The sequence below is a fragment of the Diplotaxodon limnothrissa genome, linkage group LG13 (assembly GCF_057381915.1).
Source record: "Diplotaxodon limnothrissa isolate DT_005_m linkage group LG13, D_limnothrissa_male_GT1.1, whole genome shotgun sequence".
NCBI lineage: Eukaryota > Metazoa > Chordata > Actinopteri > Cichliformes > Cichlidae > Diplotaxodon > Diplotaxodon limnothrissa.
This window is the reverse complement of record NC_140608.1, coordinates 9,793,352-9,809,682: the sequence shown is the minus strand read 5'-3', so window position 1 is coordinate 9,809,682 and position 16,331 is coordinate 9,793,352. Positions and strand designations below refer to the sequence as shown.

Genomic DNA, 16,331 nt, shown 5'->3' with positions numbered 1-16,331 from the left:
CAATGTTACACTTGCATTTAGATTGTAGCTTTAAGCTGATTTGTCCCGCCAAAATCCATATGACATGTTTTTTCCCCTGCACCTGCATTTATCCATCTAGACTGTTTTGCTTGAGAAGCCCAGTTATTCTACAGTTATTCACTGTAGGAATGTCTGCCTTCTCTTGAGTGTAATGGAAAGAGATAGTACTTGCCTTGTATTTCACCAAGTGCCAATAAAAATACTTTTAAACATCTCAGCAGCAATGTCTTTTTTTTTTTCCAGAACTCATGACCTAGTTACTCAAAAAGCAAAAAAAATGAAAACTCGTGAGCAGTTTCATGTAGGAACTATTTTCTTTCTGTTGTCTACATACACCAACCTAAAGAAGTTTGGGGCTAGCTTACATCAGCGCTCGGCTGAGGGGGCGAGGAGTGGGGGTTAATGTTTACATCCTGTCACGCTTAAACTAGGAAGTGCCTTTCAACGTGAGGATATGGGCTCTTTCTTCTGCACAGTGATGTTTGGCGTATTGTTCAATAAAAGAGAAAACGGTTCCGACATGAAGCTCCTCACAGCAAAGTTTGTGTATTTTATTTTTTCGTAACCGAGTCATGATTTCTGGAAATAAGCCCTGCTGCTGAGGGTTTGTGTTGTGGGTTTTTTTTCATGTATTTTTGGCACCACAACTTTGAATCCCATTTAGTTCAATAGTATCAAGAGAAGGCAGACATTTCCACAGCAGATATTCTCAAAGCTGGGCAACTGACACCAAAATAATCTAAATGGATAAATATTGTTAAAGGCCAGGGGGTAAAATATGTCAAACTGATTTGGGGTTTAACTGTCCACTTACAGTTTAAGTGCTCATTCTGTCGTGTTCTCTGACAAATTAGTTTTTGAAAACGTGGCTTTTAATTTGAAAAAACACAAATTTAGATAAACTTTTAAAATTGGGACTTGGGTTTTTGCTCTCTGTTGTGGCCACAGCTGGGATACAAGATCAAAATGTTTATCAGCCTAGCTTCCTTTGTACCTGAACCAATCACAAAGCATTCACTGCAGTACTTGCATTGGTGGGTTTGTTTTCATCTGTACATGATGCTCCATTGTTTATAAGTTGATGAATGAGAAAAGGTTTAAATCACATCCACAGAGAGACACACATGCACACACTTTGGCCTGAGACTAGAGCAGCTGCTCTAGCATTCTGCTCGTGTTGCCTGGGTCGCTGAGATAACAGAGCTGCTGCAAGAGATGGACTCTGTGACTGTTAGTAAACAGCGAGCAGATAAGGCGAACCCAGAGCTCAATACCAGATTTCACCCTTGGTCTGGTGCCAGTCTGGTTTGTCTGATGGTGAATCCCGCAAGCCACAGATGAATCGGCATGAATACACTGTGAAGAAGACAAAACCCTGAAATGCATCATAACTGTTATTATTCAAATATTCTTATAGAGTTTCCAAACTACAAACAAAGAAAAAAAACTAAAATAAACCCACATGCCGACAATAACCCAATCTGTTGCACACATTATCTCTGGGGGAGTTAAATCATACACACATGGGGCTGTGGATTTGTCCGTGGAGAATATTGCAGGAAAGGTTGCCAAGCCTTATAAAACATGTGCTGTTGAAGCTTAAAATTAGATTCAGATAAACTTTGAAATGCTTTTTTTACAGCACACAGAACAGGAATATTCTGCCCTCCCCCATTACCTCACACTGAAAGGGCATTAGGAAGGGATGGTTTAATATGGGTATAATCACAGCTAACAATTGCAGCAAAGGGCAGCATAAACACAAGAAAAGTCAAGAAATTGAATAAAGACTGCACGTGGATAAATGGATGACAACACAAAACAGAAAGATTAATTAAACACAGTTGTTTGCAGTTTGTCGTGTATTTGAAATGACAGGAGAAACGGGGGCTCTGAGTTTGAAGCAACAAGTACATTAGGATGAATTTTTGTCTAAATAATTTTACTGACACTTGTTTTGACCTTTTGTCATTAAAAACTAAGCCAAAAATTTTTTAAATAATTTCTAGGACTAAGCAGAGACAAGAAGAAACAAACTGCAGACAATAAAATCCATGAAATCTGATAACAGGCACACAAATAATGTAACTTGTATAATGTTTGCCAGAACTGTTCCCAGAAAACCTGAATGACCTCTTACCATATAAATTGAAAGGAGGGAGAAGTTGTCAAAAACATTGCATTCGTGCAACCTCTGGCCTCATCCTGCTGTTTCGTGCTAGAACATCTATTAGAGCGAAACTTTTTAATGCAGTGCATGTCAGACCCCAGCATACTGACAACATCTTCTAGTGATGTCATGCCGAGAATTTCAGAAAATTACCATACCGCATTTTCTAAATAAATAAATAAATAACTTAATTAAGCAAAACCCCACTTATCAGCACTGTTACATTAGTAGTTGAGAGTGATGATCAGTGACCTTTTACTCTGTTACCCGCTCCTCTGTTTGCCAACCATGTGGAATAAATGCACACGCCTTGATCCGCTGACATTTTGCATGCCGATTTTGTGTTGATACACTGACACAATGTATCAATATTTAGCTTTTAAAATAATAATGTAACAGTGGCACCCTATGAAGCACTGTGTCCATGAACACGTGTCAAAAAAATTAAGGGAACAGTTTATCACAGGATAACATAAAGCCAGTTAAACTGCAGGGACCTATTTCATCTGCTTTGGTGTAAGTCAGGGGTCGGCAACCTGCGGCTCTTTAGTCCTTATACTGCGGCTCCGCGTGGTTTGGGAAAATAAATTTGAAGTATTTAGCTGAAGTGTATTTTATTTATGTTAGTTCTTTTTTAACTTGTAGTTCTAAATTGGAAGATTATTGTGATATTGAAATAAAAAAATAAAATTATATTCTATTAGTTTTTCATCTCTCAAAATAAGCGTCACACTCGCGGAAGCCAGTGTACCCGCCGAAACGCCGTGCATTTATCAAGACTTTCAACCATTACTATTATGGATCTTCGGATCCACATTATGTCAGCAACTATTCTCCACTGTGAACTATGTTACAAACAAACACAGCTCATGCCTCACAGATGACAGCTTACAGTCCTGTGTAAAGATGAAAGTGACTTCGTACAGCCCTGATTTGCAGACGCTGTGCGCAGAGGTTCATTCCCATTGTAAACATGTCACGGCAGACCCGACGATTTCCATGAACATGCTTTTCAGCATCTCTTTATTGACCCCTTTTCACACACGGTTGCTGTACGCATATAGCCGGCTGTAGCTTTGCAGCTCACAGCCTGACACACACCAACACAACAGCATAGATAGCACAGACGTTAAGGCGGGGAGGCGTGATTGCGGTTGCCGCTCAGGTGCGTCCTCCTCCCCTGCAGCGGTGCTGCAGACCACGCCCCGCCACACACATTAACCTGGTAAAATACATATTTAGGCAGAATTTTGCAAATATCTATTTTTCATTTTTTAGCAGTGTAGCAGATGTGAAATGGTCGACTGCGTTGTGACAACAGACACGGACTGGCTGGAAACAGGGTTTATTCCTATAAAACAGAGTGCAGCAGCAAAATCAGTGTCACACAGCGGCAGCAGGCTTCTCCTCACCCAGTGTGGAGTCTGTACAGCTCTGCTTGCATCATATAAAAGAAAATACAACTTATCAAAATAATAATTTTCACAACCGCCACTTCAAAATCAAATATTACAGTGGGGTAAAACAGAGACAATTATGGAATCACTAACAATAACGTATAACATTCAAATTCCCATTAAAATAGGTCAATTGCATAATACATATTCAAACAACTTTTTAACTCTTCCCAACATGGCTGAAGATACTGCTCAGAGCACAGCCTCGGGACATGAGCTCATTATACACATAAAACAAAAACTACACATTTACACATACCTATAAAACAGAGTGCAGCAGCAAAATCAGTGTCACACAGCGGCAGCAGGCTTCTCCTCACCCTGTTTAACACAAGTCAGTTCCACACAAACGGATGATACAACAGATAAAGCGCAGTTCCAAATATCATTTTTCTCACTCAAAGCGATTGAAAACACTTTGAGAGCTTTTAACCCTAGGAGCCAATACTTAACAAAGACAAATACACCGAATTTATATGGATAATTTAGTACAGGGAGAAGAGCTCCAGAAAGCGTGCCTCACCAGTGTGGAGTCCGTACAGCTCTGGCTAGGAAACCCCACACCCGCAATGTGGCCGCAGGTGGCGTTACACTGATTAATGTCCCACTTCAACAATGACACACGGGACCTCAGTTCCACAAAAAATAAAGTTCACACAATAAAAAAGTATAACCTATGTACAATACAGTTTTGAGAATGTTCACAATTCGTACATTATATCTCAGCTACATACTCCCCCCTGAACTTCTCAAAACCCGTTAGGTAAGGGTGAGCAACTGAGCGTCACATATAACATTTCGTAACTGTCAATGATCTGGAAATTCACTACCCGGTGATACGTGCAACAAATATGTTTCCCAACTCATGGGGAGAGTAAACAGAAGAAAGTTGGCCAGACCCCCTAATGTTTACTCGCAAGAGAAAGTGCCTTATACACTATCCTGAACAAACAACACGGTAACAGCTACTATATGATGAATAGTACTCTGAGCTGAAGACAATCTCAAAATAGGTGTTAACATCTGACATGAAAATCACCCAACATATAAAACAAGTAGCCCTCACAGAAACAAGTTCTTGGCAAAGCTACATTGCCTGTTTGTAGGTTTCTTTGCTTCATAGTCTGGATTAACCTATTCACAGGCTTCACTATTCGACCCACTCTCGTCCTGATCTGGCCTGCTGCATTACTTGGGGGTACACCACCATGTTTCACGAGGCTCCCAACCTCGCTGACTGGCTGACTTTCAGGGTAACTGATACTTGGTAGTGTTCCCTCCTCAACTGGGGTAGTGCAAGCCCTGCTGTTGTTGTCATCACCTACTTCAGGGTAAGCAGCTACTTCACTACTGGCACTGTCACTGTCCTGATGCTCCTCATCATCCAACTGCGCACAGACACTGTCTCCAATACTGTCACACTCTTGGGGTCCTCTAGGAGCCGGGACACAGTCATCCGTCATCTGAGCCACCCAACGGGCTGTGCGTTCAGTACAATCGTCCTCAGGATCAGCGACAGGGGATTCTCCATCAGATTGACTCTGCTCCTGGCCGAGTTCTGATTCACTGGCAAAAGACATCTCTGGTTCGCCCTCGGACTCTATGGGCAGGAAATTAGCCTGCAAAAGCAAGTTCCTATGGACAACTTTCTCCTGTCCACTCTTGACGTTCCTGATGCGATACGTGTGGCATGTGGGGTTCTTGGAGATCACAGTGTAGATGGTCGACTCCCACCTATCAGCTAACTTCCTACGACCCCGTTCGCCCTTGTTTGCCAAAAGGACACGATCTCCTTCCTCAATGTCAACACCTTTCTGCTTTTTGTTGTACAGGTCTGCTTGACGCTGCTGACTAGCTCCGGTGTTAGTCTGGGCCAATGCGAGTGCTTCTCTGAGGTCATCTCTCATCCTTTTTACATAACTGTCATAGTCTGTTACATCATTGTCCCTTGCAACATTGTGAAACATGACATCCACTGGTAACCTGGGGATACGCCCGTACATTAGGAAGAACGGTGCGTAACCAGTGGACTCATGAGCGGTGCAGTTGTAGACAAAGGTCAATGTCTGCAACATCTGAGGCCACTTGTGCTTCTCCCTCGGAGGTAGGGCTCTGATCATATTTCCCAAGGTCCTGTTAAACCTTTCGGTGTGACCGTTACCCATAGGGTGGTAAGGTGTCGTTCTTGACTTCTGCACCCTGGCCACTTGCAGCAGCTCTTGGATCAACTCACTCTCAAAATTGGCGCCCTGGTCTGAATGGATCCTTTGAGGGAAGCCATAGACACAGAAATATCTGTCCCACAACTGGCGCGCAACTTGTTTTGCCGTCTGATCTGAGCACTGGAAAGCATGGGCCATCTTGGTGAAATGGTCAGTCACTACTAGAACATCCACACTCTTGCCCCTGTGATCCTCTGCGGACCAGAAGTCTATGCAGACAAGCTCAAGAGGACCGGTAGTTTTAATGCTTTCAAGAGGAGCCCTCCCCTCAGGCTCCAGTGTTTTGCTGACAGCACAACGTTTACAGCACTTGACATGCTCGCGAATGTCATGCTCCATGTTGATCCAGAAAAATCTCTGCCTGGCTAGGTACAGAGTTCTGCTTTGGCCCTGATGGCCAGCATCATCATGGACACCTGACAGGACTTGACTGATTAATGTGGATGGGGTCACGTACTGATGGCGCTTTTTGCCAGTGAGCAGGTCTTTGCTCACTCTGTACAGGATACCATCCAACACTTTCAACTTTTCCCACTGTTTCATCGTCTTTTGCGCTCTGTGCGACAGGTGAGCTCTTTCTCTACGTGATGGACGCCGACCACGTACGACGAACGGAATGACTTGAGACAGTGTCACATCTGCTCTCTGCTCCTCCTGTAGCTCCTGGAGCGAGAAGGCAGACAAGGTGTTCTGGCCTAGTGAGGGAAACCGATCTAGCTCTTCAGTCAACCAGGAGATTGCTCTCTGTTTTGAGCCTTGGTCCCACTCAGCATGGCCTGCGAAGACTGCGGAAACTTCATCATTAGTCAGGGAACAACACCCTAGGCTCTCTGCAGGGGCCAAACACTCAACACTTTGGTGGTTGGCACTGAGCCTGAATGCATCCTGAACCGAGATTTCTTTGACCTGTTGCGACTCCTCTAACAGGGTTGCATAGGGTTCAGTCATGAGTCTCTGACTAACACGGTTGTGAACGAATGGCTGCCTGCTCAGTGCATCTGCAACGACATTTTTACTGCCAGGAATGTACTTGATGCTGAAGTCGTAGGGGGACAGCTTTGACACCCACCTCTGTTCACATGCATCAAGCTTGGGCTTCGTGAGAATATATGTTAGGGGGTTATTGTCTGTCCAGACGGTAAAGCTATGCCCCTTCAACCAGTGGCTGAATTTGTCACAGACAGACCACTTTAGCGCCAGAAACTCAAGGCGATGGGCGGGATAGTTTCTCTGTGCACGGGCGAGGGCCTTGCTGGCAAATGCAACGGGACGTGCTTTACTCTCGCCCTCTTGGACTTGTGACAGCACAGCACCCAAGCCGTCCTGTGAAGCGTCTGTCGACAAGATAAATGGTTTGTTGAAATCAGGGTGAGCAAGCACAACGGAGTCAAGGAGTGCAGCCTTCAAGCGTTCAAACGAGTCAACATGCTCCTTCTTCCAATCACTTGGGCTGAGCCTCCGGAAAGAAGCAGCACCTCGGGCATTTACTTTCTTTCCTTTAGGAGCGGCAGTCAGGGTAAAAAGGGGTCTGGCAATCTTAGAACAGTCCTGTATGAAGTGTTGGTAATACATTACCATACCCAGAAACGACTTTATCTTCTTCTGGGATGGCGTAACCCCGTCCTCCATCATGAGATCAGCCTCTGAGATAGCGGTGATCGCCTTAACCTTGTCAGGATCGGTCAAAACCCCGCCTTCAGTCACAACATGGCCCAGAAATCTCACACTCCTTCAGAGCAGATGACATTTTTTGGGGGCCAGCTTCAGTCCATGGGCACGTAGTCTGCTAAACACAATCTCCAACCTCCTGAGAGCCTCTGCTTCATTGGGTGCATAAACAAGCAGGTCGTCCAGGTAGCACAGCAGGGTTAGGAAATTCTGGTCGCCAAATATGCCCATCATGAGACGCATGAAGCTCGCCGGGCTGTTGCACAGGCCTTGGGGGAGTCTGTTAAACTCGTAGAGCCCCATTGGTGTTGTGAAGGCCGTTAGCTTTTTGTCCTCCTCTGCCATCTCAATATTGTAGAAGCCAGAGGTGAGATCCATGGCACTGAAAATTGCGTTACCTCCCAGGGCTGCCAGACAGTCTGACTGGTGGGGCAAGGGATGGGCATCCTTGACTGTGCGTGCGTTCAACCAGCGGTAGTCCACGCATATTCTGAGATCTCCATTCTTCTTCCACACCAGTACCAGTGGGGACGCCCACTCACTGTTGGATTTGCGGATCAGCTCTCGCTCCTCCATCTCTGTGAGCACCTGTCGCAACTTGTGGTACTGCCCTGGAGGGACGCGCCGATAGGGAAGTCTGAACGGCCTGTCGTCAGACAGATGGATGCGATGGACAAAATCCTTTGCCAGTCCACAGTCCAGCTTACCCTTGGAAAAGACATCCTCATACCTGTGGATCAGTTGCAGTACCTGAGCCTTCCAGTGGTCTGAGACTTCACAAGAGTCGAGGTCTAGGTCCTCCAACCCCATCTTCTGCAAGCTGTCACGCAGGCTAGGGCAGGAGGGAGGGCTACTCTGTGCGTCGCTACACACTGTCTGGCTCTGGACCCTAAGGGTCTCACTTGGGTTTTGGTCAGAAGCCACTTCGAGATCTTCAACAGCTACACAAGCGGAAGCATCTGCTACCTTAGCGTTTCGTCTCAATGTGATAGGCTTATCACATGTGTTCAGGATTCGAACAGGGACCCACCTATCGCCACTCATAGAAACCACAGTTCTACAGACAATGACACCTTTTTTATGAGTTTGCGATTTTGGTGGTTCAACCAGAATGGCGCTGCCCTCGGAAAGGGGTGATGACGCTGGCAGTCTGCCCCATACAAGGTGCTCTTGCTTGGGGAGTAGAGTCACTGCCTGAGCTAGTTTGACAGTGCCAATGACATCTGGCATTTTGTCACCCCTCCACCGGTTAATGCCAGACAGCATATTCAGAAACTGCACTATTTCAGGCGCTTCTGCTGATTCGGGTTTGCTCAGGACTTGCCAGAAATGGGGGGACAGCCTGAAGTGTCTGAGGAGGTGTTTGATAACATTTGTCCCTAAAATCAACTGATCTTTCTGACCGGGGACCACTAGGGCAGGCACTCTGAACGTACAATCATACACTTCCATTTTCAACTCGCATATACTCTTGGGTTTAACCTGAACTCCACCACAGCCCACTAGCACAATGTCGGTACGAGCGTCGCTTAATTCCAATGCGACCCCAGCGCTCTTTAACTCTCGCTCCGCCTCTTCGCTCAAGGTACACGCCATGGAACCTGTATCAAGAAGGGCCTGCAAAGAGACTTTGTCATTCACCAATGCATTCGTGTAAAATAGGCTGTCTGCCTCATCAAGTCTTACTATATTCTGGGAAAGTACAACAGTACCAGGTGGGGCACACTTCAGGCTTTCTTTGTATACAGTCTGTATGTCATCACTGGGATTGAGGGTTTCACACTCTTCGCTCACACTGTCCCCTCTCAAGTGCAAGCACCCTAGTTTCCCTGGGGATTATTTTGCTGGGTAATGGGCTCAGCTGCTCTGGGGCAGTCTTTCCTCTGATGCCCAACCTCCAGGCAACCTAGACATCTCCTCTCTCTCATGCAGTGAGTGCGCGTGGAATGTGAGCTATTGCCACAAACCTGGCACGAAGGGAACCTGGCTGAGGCTAGAGGCTGTGGTCTAATTACGGGGTGGACAGGCTGGTTGGAGCGCTCTAACACCCTCCTCTCCAGCATACTGAGCACGCGGTCTAGAGCACTTGGGTCTGAAGCGGCAGCTCCAGCAGCCTTACCCGGGCTGTCCTGGGAACATTTTACTGTACCTACTTGGGCATGGTTCAGTTCAAACTCAGGCGACTCGCTTGTGGTTGTCGCAGTGGCCACGAGGAGGGGATGGGGTCTGGCAGAGCCCAGGCTCTTCTTTTTTGCATGACACTCTCTTTGGTGTTCATCAATGGCTTCCTGAACCTCCATTACTGTCCATTTACTGATGGGCTTACATTTGAAAACACAGGCGAGGCTGGGATCAGGACAATTTCTGATAAACATCATGGCTATCTCTGCCTCCATGTTCTCCATTTTGCCTCCCTGACGCTGTAAATGCTTGTCAGCTGCCTCAGCAGCGATATTAAGCCTCACCCAATAGTCTACTGGGGTCTCTTTTGCAACTGCTTGGGTGGCATAGAAGTCAGCCAGTGGTTGACAGGAGCCAGGACTATCACTAAAATAACGCCTGAGTATGGCATAGATGGTCTCAGGGTTGGTCACTACACCAGAACATGAGTTACTTTTCAAACCCACCTTAACAATGTTTTTAGCTCTGCCGAGGAGGTGGTTTAAGACTTCATCCACCTGCACGGCTCTAGACAACCCTCTCTTCTCTAAGTACACTTCCATCATGTCTATCCACTCATGAACAGAGTACTTATCCGCATCATCACCTCTGTACATAGGTGGGTCTTTGATATCTTGTCGGACCACTAAGTTCACTTTGGAGAGGTCGAGAGTGGTGTCAGGGCTCTTAACTTTGGGGGACTCGGCTGGAGCTGTCTGGTTTGGACCAAGTGGGACTTGACTGGATAGTAGCCGGCTAGCGATTGATTCACCTATCTGGGTTCCCAATTCACCAATGAGCTCACGTAGCTCTTTGTGTGTGCTGTCGTCGCTCAAAGCAGGGGTTGAGGACTGGCGCTCATGAGCTTTATTTCGAATAATGTCATCTGACTCTGCTGGCTCATCACGCGACATTATAGACCTGTCTCTCACTTCATCTGCCCCAGACAGTCTCCAACCTCTCCCAGCGACTGGCGTGAAAAGGTTAAAGGAGTCTTGGCCCCTACCAGCCATGTTGCTTACAGGAGGTTAGCAATAACTACAAAGGGGATCAGAAACAAAAGGAATACAAAAATACCTATCACTCAGAAAAATACAACACAAGTAAACACGGCTCAGTTAGACTCTAACAGGTGTAACTGGGAGAAATGCCTACTAACAGAACACTGGAAATTTTTTGCTGACCCACAGAATAATTTTACTTATATTACAGGTGTCGGAAGTGTTCAGCTCAACCTCAGCGATCGGCAGCGGCTGATCAGATGCATCCGGGTCACGGCACCACTTTTATGTAGCAGATGTGAAATGGTCGACTGCGTTGTGACAACAGACACGGACTGGCTGGAAACAGGGTTTATTCCTATAAAACAGAGTGCAGCAGCAAAATCAGTGTCACACAGCGGCAGCAGGCTTCTCCTCACCCAGTGTGGAGTCCGTACAGCTCTGGCTAGGAAACCCCACACCCGCAATGTGGCCGCAGGTGGCGTTACACTGATTAATGTCCCACTTCAACAATGACACACGGGACCTCAGTTCCACAAAAAATAAAGTTCACACAATAAAAAAGTATAACCTATGTACAATACAGTTTTGAGAATGTTCACAATTCGTACATTATATCTCAGCTACAGCAGCATAGTACTTTTTTTCTAAGTATTTTTTAAAAGTCAGGTCAAGGCTCCAAAAGCCCAAAGGCGATATAAGGGTGGCGGCTCACAACAGTTTTTCTTTGCTACATGGATCATTTTAGTTCAGCTGGGTGTCTTTCCTTTTGTTATATTTCTTTAAGAGTTCAAAATGTGTTAATTACATAAATAAAATGTAATTTTCTCTGTAGCACTTCATGGATTTCATAAGCAACACACCTTAGTTGTTCACACAAAGCATAAAAGTAAAAAACAATATATACAGTGTTATCTTCATTTTTGATGTCAAAAAGTTTTTGCGGCTCCCAGTGTTTTCTTATGTGTGGAAACCAGGTCCAAATGGCTCTTTGAGTCTTAAAGGTTGCTGACCCCTGGTGTAAGTGAAGGTGACAGCAAGTGTTCCCCAGAAAGAAAATGGTTTTGCAGACCATGTTTTCTCCTTATCTCTTCTGACTGATTTTCTCTAGTTTTGCATTTTTGGTAGTGTCCTTGTCAGTAGTCGTAGCATAAGATAGTACCTGGAGCCCATTCAGGTTGCACAAGTTGTCCAGCACCTATACATGCTGAAATAAGGTTTGCTGTGTCTCCCAGTCTAATCTTACGCGTGAGGAGGAGACACCAGGAGACAGACCCTTGCATCATGAGCCCAGAGAAGGACCGATATCTGCTCCTTTGTATGTCTGGGGGTACTTTCATTTGCACCAAAGCAACGGATTAAATGGGTGTGTTTACCAACTGGACAGACTGATGTCTGATGATCAAGCTCATAAGTGTTCACTTCATTTTTTTTGTAGTTTATTTTATTTTCTGGGCTAAATCTATTCAGCCACCAAAAAAAAGATGAGATTTGGTTAAAATGTGACTTCTAAAAGAAGACATCCCAGGGTGCCGCTTTAGTTTGCCGGGTCGAGTAGGCAGCCCAAATCCCATAAGGCCACCGCAGAGGCCCTGAGATGTTCTCTGCATGTTATTCCCCTGCTCTCTACCCTTCCTTTCCTTTTTGCATCACTGTCCTGTTCAGCAAAAATTACCCCAAAACACATCTTTAAATAAATGACAACAACATTTTTCTAAAAAGTTAAAAATTGTGTTCTTTATAAGATTTTATAAAAAACCTGAATTAACCAGCTTTCACCTTATCTGCCTAATTTAATGTGAATTCATTGCCCAAACAAAGTAAAGAACTAACTATTAGCTAAAGAGCTCAAGAGTCTCCTATTTTTGGTGGAGACCAAACTTTAGCTAAAAGGAGAGGACATGTTGAGTCGCCTTGTTACCTTCTCCAAATAAATGTTGCTCTCCACGTGCTGGCTAGAAATGTTTAGGATCATCAGTATTGTGTTTCTTATTATTCTGCTCCTTCCAAAGCCAAAACTGCATAAGTGCTTCAAACTCATAAAAAGTTTCTACATAGACTCCAATTAATTTGCATGTAATATTAAGGGTGATTAACTCTGTTGCCTACACAGCATTTCTGTCCTGACAGCATCCGTTCTGCAGCATCTGTCTCTGCTCGTAGTCTGAAGTTGTCATGGGAAACGTTTTGCCAGCGTTTGCGAGCCTGCTTCGAATATAAAAATTATGAAGTTACCCAAGTTCAAGCATGACTTAGCCAGCTATCTCCTAAATTGAATTTCCTAAACTATCAGCCCAAATTCAGTTTCCTGTTAACAAAACCAATAATTTCACAAACCAATCTAGATCTCATTTCCCCCCATCACAGATCTGGTTTTGTTTTTTAATATTAGCAGCCTCCTTTGACCCTTGGTTCATATGCCTCCAGAATGTTAAGCACATCATTGTAAAGCAGTGTAGGCTGTTTGACTGTGTATGTTTGGGATAGTCTCATGTTAGACTTGCTAATGGAGGAGAAGACAGGCTGCATCTAAATGACGTGATTATCAGTGACGCTGCCAGCTGCAATCAGGGCCAGGGCACACAGAGAGAGATCCGCAGAGAGGTGCTTTATGCATGGATAGACGGGCGGAGCAGGAGAGCTGCGGTTTCATTTGTCTTTTATCTCCCTCAGTGGCAAAGCAAGAAGGGAAGCACAAAAAGAGATAGAGGGGAGAGCAAAAGACAAACATTAAAAAGACGACAATGAAGGAATTATTTTGGGTAAACATGAAAACCAGTGACGGGCTTGTGAGCCATAGAGACTGGCCGTGGGAGATTTGTGTCTTAACAAGTGAAACTGAGGTGCTGAGGAGAGGAGAGTTTTACATGGACGTTTTGAAGCAGGGGTGTCTTCTTTAGAAATTGAGCCAAGAGTTGCATCATATGAACGTGGACAGAAAGCTCAGAAGTACTTTCCTGTGTCTATATGTGTTACTGGGTAGACTGATGAAGCACAGCAGGGGTACTGTGGCTGGATTTTGAGGCCAAGAGGTGACTGCTTTGTCAAGATAATACGAAGGACCTTGTGTGACTTTTGTCACTCTCTTATAAGTAGAAGAGCCCAAAACTGGGGTGAAGTGGGACAGTACAGAAAATCTGAAGAAAGAGAGAGAAAGCTGGTAAGAGTGCTAGTGGGTAAATGTAGGAAGTGTGGCTTGTGCTTTGTTTGTTTTCTGGATTTTTAATCACAGTAGGCTCCGTCTGGAGTAGCAGCTTAACATTTCCCAAAAGGTCAAACATGTCTCTCCTGTTTAGCCTGGGCTAGATGCATGTCAGTCTGAAATGCAGTTTAGGAGAGCAGCAGAGACAGTCCAGTGTCAGTCAAAGGCCCCATAAACAGTAGAGCCCTTCATAGCCTTCATTTAACCAGTGCCTCTTCCGTCTACAGACCTTCCTAAGTCCAGCACCTGACTGACATTTCCTCATCCTCACAACCTTCTGACATGATCAGGCAGGAATCATCCGCTCGCCACAGTCCAAAAAAAGCTCCTTCATGTACTAAAGATGGTCTACCTTTAACTCACTACAGTGTCGAACCATTTTGTAACTCAGAATGAAAAAAAGCTACAATTTTTGCTCCTTTTCTTACCTTTTAAGTGAGCAATTTTTTTGTGTTAAAGGTTTCCAGCAGGTTTTACTGGAAGCCAGGCAGGCATTCACACCGTATTAGATCTCATCTCAATTAAAATCTTCTTAGACTAATCAGCTTGTGTGCCATTTTGGAATCTTTTAATTAAAAAAGGGTCGTTTAAAATGCTTTATATGCAATCAGTAAACTCAGTTTTTCAGGAATTCTCGTGTAAAGTAGCAATGGTATCATTTTTGCAGCCATGTATAAATCAGCCAGCCTGATTGCTCAAGTCCGACAGAAATCTAATCGGTATGCACTGTGCAGCGGTCGCCAGGAATCCTTTGGCCTGGCTAATTTCGAAGCACCAATTTTGTGCTATTAAGTTGCATTATTGGGAAAGTAGGCTTTAGTCATTTTGGAGCTTGAGCCTTACTGGGTTAAAAAAAATGTGACATGTCAATTTGTCGTGTCAATTTGCTGCTTTAGTTTTGACAATTCTCTGTACTTTCATTGAGTTTGACACTCTGTAAGATCAGTCTCATGAAATCTGTGTCAGACTGTGCTACCAGATAGTGCGGTGGTGAATGACATGTGCTAGAGATAATGAGGAAGTGGTGGAGACGTGGATTTTTCTGCCAGTTTTGAATCTGTTTGGTTTATATAAAATGTCGTCTGTCGTTGTAATTGGTCATTTTACGCTGTGTTCTGATTAGATGGTTTGTAGACATGGAGCGTAGCGGCATTCACATTGGGATTATTCGGCTCTAAATTTCTGACTGCGTCTTGACTTTTGCTGCAGGCTGTCTTTAGTCAGCAAATCAGCCATCCTTGGACGTATCTTCCAGTGTAATCAAGAGTTGCTGTTTTGGATTTCCAGCCATAGATTTTGCTACATTTCTCTCACGAATGAAAACCTCCACTTCAAACAGGCTTAGACCACACAGTAAGGGGGAAAGTTTATTCCCCGGGCTTTTTAGAAATGCAACACTAAATCACTGTGTTGCATCTTTACGTCAATCCAGTGTTTCACTTGATAAGTGGGTCTGTCACTCATGTTGTGCATAAGGCAGATCACTGGATCACGTACATCATTAAGTCCTCTAAGTACCGAGTGACTGAACACTGATGAGTGGAGGAAGGAAGGGTAAAGAAGTTCTGCACTAGATTCATGCTTTATTCATGTACAGCATGCTCACACATTTAGTGCCTGCAGATAAACTGTTACCACCTGGAGAAATGGGAAAATCTTAATTTGCTACTTTTTTTACCTTCTAATCTTCCAATGCTTTGTTTATATATACAGTTTGTTTACCTGCACTGAAAGAGCAAGAGTTAAAAGGCCGATTGCAAAAACTGGCTTTTACTTAGCTTGGCCTTGATTACTAAGATGATCGTTGCTAGTTCCAGTCTTTTAAGTGAGTAGAGTAACACGTGTGACCATGGCAGTTACCTGGCACTGTGCACCGTCTTGCTAATTTGTCATATCTGATTTGCAGTGACTGTGGAGGATCAAAAGAAAAGAAAAGACAGGATGCTTGAAAGACCTGTACAGTCAGCACAAATATACTGGCTGCCATTCAGTCGAACTTGATAACAATCAAGTAAAAGCAGTGAATAAAATTATTATTCTGACCTGGGCTCAGAAAATGTTTTGAAGAGAAATGGAAAAATCTCCTGAGTGAATAAAGTAATGAAATACATTTTTTTACTAAAAGAAAATTCATCCAGCTTGCTATTCAAAAAATGTTGGTATACAGCAAAGTAATTGCTGATGTTTTAGATGGTTTAGCTAGTTTGATCAATATGGAGAGCGACCGAACAGATCAGGTGCAGCATTTAGTAAGTTCTCATCAGAATTAAAACCTCAATCAGCTCCTCGTCACTGCACACGTTAAGTGGATTTATTTTTAGCATGTAGAAAAACTGAGATACACTGTTGAAACTGCATTTCTTATTCTTATATGAATTAGGATTTAATGTGTAGTTAAACGTCTTTATACGTTAAACTTCTCAGCCTACT

General features: G+C 44.2%; 2 protein-coding genes across 2 annotated transcripts in view; one reads left to right on the top strand and one right to left on the bottom strand.

Annotated features, from left to right (window-relative positions):
* The window catches only part of adam12b (ADAM metallopeptidase domain 12b), a 98,710-nt gene that overhangs the window by 46,051 nt on the left and 36,328 nt on the right, over nucleotides 1-16,331 (top strand). The window lies entirely within an intron of this gene.
* Nucleotides 9,359-11,324, bottom strand: LOC146619845 (uncharacterized). The gene is made up of 2 exons (XM_085369813.1): nucleotides 11,311-11,324; nucleotides 9,359-11,203 (listed from the first exon to the last, which is right to left on the bottom strand). The coding sequence occupies exon 2, from the start codon at nucleotides 10,709-10,711 to the stop codon at nucleotides 9,359-9,361; it is 1,353 nt and encodes a 450-aa protein (XP_085225939.1). The 5' UTR covers nucleotides 10,712-11,203; nucleotides 11,311-11,324.